Source organism: Diaphorina citri, unplaced genomic scaffold (assembly GCF_000475195.1).
Source record: "Diaphorina citri unplaced genomic scaffold, Diaci psyllid genome assembly version 1.1 scaffold672, whole genome shotgun sequence".
In the NCBI taxonomy this organism is placed as follows: Eukaryota; Metazoa; Arthropoda; class Insecta; order Hemiptera; family Psyllidae; genus Diaphorina; species Diaphorina citri.
This window is the reverse complement of record NW_007378105.1, coordinates 29293-34626: the sequence shown is the minus strand read 5'-3', so window position 1 is coordinate 34626 and position 5334 is coordinate 29293. Positions and strand designations below refer to the sequence as shown.

The 5334-nt window shown below is 34.3% G+C and overlaps 1 protein-coding gene across 1 annotated transcript; it reads left to right on the top strand.

Moving 5' to 3' along the window:
- Positions 1-814: 814 nt before the first annotated feature.
- Positions 815-5097, top strand: LOC108251829 (heavy metal-associated isoprenylated plant protein 33-like). The gene is made up of 6 exons (XM_026824937.1): positions 815-985; positions 1360-1588; positions 2234-2376; positions 2934-3184; positions 4056-4302; positions 5024-5097. The coding sequence occupies exons 2-6, from the start codon at positions 1374-1376 to the stop codon at positions 5095-5097; spliced, it is 930 nt and encodes a 309-aa protein (XP_026680738.1). The 5' UTR covers positions 815-985; positions 1360-1373.
- Positions 5098-5334: the final 237 nt, after the last annotated feature.

Genomic DNA, 5334 nt, shown 5'->3' with positions numbered 1-5334 from the left:
CAATCCGCGAACATAATCGCGAAATCCGCGAACATAATCGCCAAATCCGGGAACATAATCGCCAAATCCGCGAACATAATCGCCAAATCCGCGAACATAATCGCCAAATCCGCGAACATAATCGCGAAATCCGCGAACATAATCACGAAATCACATAGGTACGATATGTACATAGGTAGATTAGGTGATAGGTAACATACCTATTATTAAAAACAGATACAAAATACAGTCGAACCTGGATAAACGAGAATCCAAGGGACCAGCTCATTTTTGCGTTTAAAGGTTTAGCAAAGTGGAAGAGCAAACTGATGAAAGCATGACACATTTAAACAAGTTAAGAACAAATTCTGATTTATAGAGGTAGGTACCTAATTTTAAAGTTAAAAAACGCGTCCCGAATTTTTTCTGGGACAAAAACGGAAATTCGGGACAAAACGCCCCAAAATGAAAAACTGAACGGGACGCCGGGACACCCCCTGAAATTCGGGACTGTCCCGGCCAATTCGGGACGTTTGGCAAGCCTACACTATAATATTAGGACTTCAAAAATAAATCAAATGTCACCAAATCTATGGTCAAAGTTCAAAGTCTCCAAAATGTCATTAGGTACATAATCTCTATTTTTATTTTATTTACCCCCCGGTGTCACGATCGAAAAACTAACGTGTATACGGGCCTTATTTGTTTGCAGTATTGTATTTTAGAATTTTTGTTTTTTATTATTTTTTTTTATTTTGCAGTCCGGCATTTTCCGAATTTCCGATTTTTCCGTTTTTCTTTTTTTTTTTTTTTTTTTATTTTTTTGAAGATGGTGATAGTGGTGATATGATAATCTGAACTTTTTGCTTTTTGGCTTTTCTTTTCTGTCTTTTTAATACAGGAAACTTGATTAATATCACAAATTAATAGCTATTCTACATTCCCACACTTTTGCATAGAACCCTAATTATTTCAGACAAGTGACTCTTGCTTCATTCAATCATTGGTAAGTTCAGAATCTCCCTATAAAAAAAATGTCTACCCTTCCTACTCAACAGTCAAAGAGTCAAACACTTGCTAATGGAAAAACCACTTTAGCATGTAGCTCTGTGATGCTACAAGCTACATAAAGTTAGGTACCTGACAGTACTATTAATTTATTTAGAAATGAGACTTTGAAATTAAATGCTTGTGATTTAGTGAACCATAGAATCTGTTGGACAAAGGCTTGTGAATGCCCCAAAGTTCTAAGGATTGATTAAGCTTGAAATGTAATGAGAAAAATCCCCTTTGTGTTCAACAGTTTTTTCTCCAAAAATCAAAATCAGCAAAAATCATTGATTTACCTTGATAACTCAGCTTTTTATTAAATTCCTACAGATCCAGCTTTCATAATGAGTAACGGATTTCCCCGATACAATCCATCAGGTGGATCAGGCCCAAGAAAAAGCAATGACTTTCCTCCGCTACCTCCAGACACCGATCAAAGTCTAAATGACAATAAAGGTGACTCCATGTTTGATCGCAACCGAGATAACAACCGATTCAAAAGAAAATATGAAGATAGAGATGACAGTAAAGGACCTCGAGGAAGAAAATCTGATTCAATGTGAGTTATTCTAAAATCTTTAGACACCCTAGATTTTTTTCTCCCATACAAAGTAGGTATACCTATCCTTGGAATTTGTTGAATTACAGTCTTCTGAAGACAGTTGAGTAACTAAAAGTAGAAAATAATAGTTATTTCCTACAATTAATTGGATTGCCATCTACTAGATTTGTACTTAAGTACTCTTTTTTAAGTACATAATATACTCTCATTACAGTGTACCTCAAGAACAAAAATTAACATTATTGCTTCATGCTTAGTATGGTTCCAATCAACTTTATATTTTATTTCATAAAAGAAAATATGAAGATAGAGATGACAGCAAAGGACCTCGAGGAAGAAAATCTGATTCAATGTGAGTTATTTTTAAATCTTTAGACACCCTAGATATCCTTTTTTCTCCCATACAAAGTAGGTATATCCTTGGAATTTGTTGAATTACAGTCTTATGAAGACAGTTGAGTAACTAAAAGTAGAAAATAATAGTTATTTCCTACAATTAATTGGATTGCCATCTACTGGATTTGTACTTAAGTACTCTTTTTTAAGTACATACACTCTCATTACAGTGTACCTCAAGAACAAAAATTAACATTATTGCTTCATGCTTAGTATGGTTCCAATCAACTTTATATTTTATTTCAGTTCTACAGGTTCAAAGTATTCTGGCAACCGATATGAACAGGAAGAGGTGCAACAGAAACAAAACGTTGGCAATGCTTTGTTTGGAAATAACAGTACCATGGGTAACATGAACAAGGGACATGGGAACATGAATATGGGACCAGGTAAGTAATCTTTTTTTAATTGAATAAATTCAACTCAAGTGAAAATTCAAAATCAATTTTATTCTGGTTGCTTTATTTTACATGGCTTTATAGAACACCACTTATTTCCTTTTATTCAGATGTTATTTCACAACAATGAAAGTTCTTCAGAGCCCCCAAAGCTCTATTAAAGACCAAAAAATCTATTGAACAACCTTTGGGTAATTATGCAGAAGCCACAACAGTGGAAAAGAAAGCTCCTTTTTGTATTTAACCTAACCCTATAATAACACTAATCACTGCTCTGATTGTGAAAACTCCTTTTTGTGCTTAACCTAACCCTATAATAACACAGGTCACTGATCGTTTGTGCCAGTTCCTTTAGTAGCAATCTTCCACTGATGGGACTTCTGCACAAGTACCAAACTTTGTTTCATGTTGAAAAATTTTGCCAGATTTAATTGAAATCTGATAAACTGTTCAAGAGTTATTGGAAAACAATCAATCAAACAGATTACAAATTAAATGTGAAATTGTCCTGTTAATTATAATTATCCATTGTCACGTTTTGTTTAAAGGTAACATGGGTGGAGGGAATATGTCTGATGGTATGATGCAGCCTCCACTCCCACCTATGCCCCCTCCACAGAACTCGATGATGATGGGAAACATGATGGGCAATAACATGGGAATGGGTGGTAACATGGGCAGTAATATGGGCATGGGTGGTAACATGGGAATGGGCAATATGGGTGGCATGGGAATGAACCCGATGATGGGAGGTGGACCCAACCCAATGATGAACATGGGAATGAATATGATGGGTCAGGTAAGTTATTGTTTTACCCTGGAGCCTGGTTCAATTCCCAGGGGAAAATAGATTTTATTAAAGTGTTTATTTTTATTGTTAAAACCCACTTCAGTAGTGTGGTTGTGATTGGACTGGTCTTTGGATTTGGAGGTTGGTGGATAGAGTCCTAGAAAATAACCTAGAAAATGAACACACAAAAAAAAAGAGGAAATAAAAAAATTACCTAATTCCTACACTACAAGTCTTCAATAATATGTATAATACCTACCTCTTTAAAATAACATGAGGAAATAAAAAAATTACCTAATTCCTACACTACAAGTCTTCAATAATATGTATAATACCTACCTCTTTAAAATAACATGAGATGCAACACATCCCCAATATGGGACACAGCATCTCAATAAATAACTCTATCATCTATTCTTCCTTCCACTACATAAGTATTCCTTTTCAGTATCTATTCCTTTTATTCCATCTACTATTATGTACTTAATGGCTGTTCGTTTTGTTAATGAATTGTAAATAAATCTGAGTATTTTGTTGGAAAAAAAAAAGACCAAGTCAACTCATAAAATTTACCGAGTTGAATTAAGCATTCTCTTTTTCTTTTTACATTAGGTATTTCAATTTTTAAAGACTATTTATTACATAAAATGATCTGCCACTTCAATTCAATGTCCACTTTGTTCTCAGTTTCCAATGATGCCTCCAATGCCAGGTCCTGACGGCAACATGGGTGGTATGATGGGCCCGGGAGTACCTCAACTTATGATGAGTTGAATTAAGCATTCCTTTTTTCTTTTTACATTAGTTATTTCGATTTTTAAAGACTATTTATTACATAAAATGATCTGCCAATTCAATTCAATGTCCACTCTGTTCTCAGTTTCCAATGATGCCTCCAATGCCAGGTCCTGACGGCAACATGGGTGGTATGATGGGCCCGGGAGTACCTCAACTTATGAATACCGACTTCATGAATGTCTTCTCCAAAATCAACACTCGGGAGCCCATCCCATTCTCAGATTTCATCCTGTATCCACCATCACCTAATGCACCACCACCAACCACCCGAGATAGACCTCTCGGCTGCAAGACCATCTTTGTCGGAGGATTACCTGAAAATTTCAAAGGTAAAAATCATTATGTTCACTTCTATTCAAAATTCAAAGTGATATCTGAAGCAATGGACTTATTTGGATTTTTAATTTTAATATTTGAGCATTTTTGAAATTGGTTTAATGTTCATGCTCAAAACAGCAGTATAGATTTTGATACAATTTTTATTATTTGCAAAGATCAAATCAGACAGGGACATCTCTTTGTGCTTTCATTTTGATTCTCATATTGGAAGATTTAAGCATTTATTTTTATTTTATTTTATTTTACAATGTAGGGAATAAATAAGACTGACCACCACTACCACTCTCTTGTTTATTAGAATTTTTAGAAATAATTAAAATTCCATTAATTGGTCATAATGTCATAATTTTTACTTTGATATTTATTATTTGTTGATTTTATTTGATTTGATTTTGATAAAATAAAGTAACATAAGAGAAAAGATAATTGAAAAATAACAGAATAATATTTCATCTTATTTATTTTCATGGCCTGTAAAAGATCAGGGCAAAACTATTCCAGGATCCCTCTGCATGTAATCTACATGTAGGCTGGGAAACTCTTTTGGACAAAAGCCTAATGCAGCTATCAGTCTTTCATGTAAAAATTTGCCATCAGCAGAAAACAAATTTGGTGCTGTAAATTGTGGTTAGGCAAGCCACTGGCGCTCGATAAAATTAAGATCTGGAAATATTCAACATCTCAACTCTTCACCATTTTTATTCTGGTAAGTGGGTTCTGAATGGGCAACTGGACCTTCAACCATTATAAAAAGTAGCACCCGAACTACGGACACGAACATTTAAATTTGAGGTGGCCAGTCTATTTATTGTAACACAATACGTTATTTTCATGGAAGGTAAACTTTTCAAATCTCTGACAAGATCGGAAGAGCGGTTCAGTTTTGGTTATTTTTATGACTCATGTTTATGAAATGGTTTTGTTTTTTGAAATCAGCTATTTAGGTTAATAAACCTGGTTTATTTCTAGGTACATTTAATTCCCCAATTTATTTGTAGGTAAATAATCATCAGGTACAAAAG

What these genes read in the sequence shown, in the direction of transcription:
- LOC108251829 (XM_026824937.1), top strand. Translation starts at nt 1,374, where the DNA reads ATGAGTAACGGATTTCCCCGATACAATCCATCAGGTGGATCAGGCCCA. An exon ending in GAACATGAATATGGGACCAG is followed by an intron (nt 2,377 to 2,933) that starts GTAAGTAATCTT and finishes TTTTGTTTAAAG; the next exon opens with GTAACATGGGTGGAGGGAAT. An exon ending in GAATGAATATGATGGGTCAG is followed by an intron (nt 3,185 to 4,055) that starts GTAAGTTATTGT and finishes CTCTGTTCTCAG; the next exon opens with TTTCCAATGATGCCTCCAAT.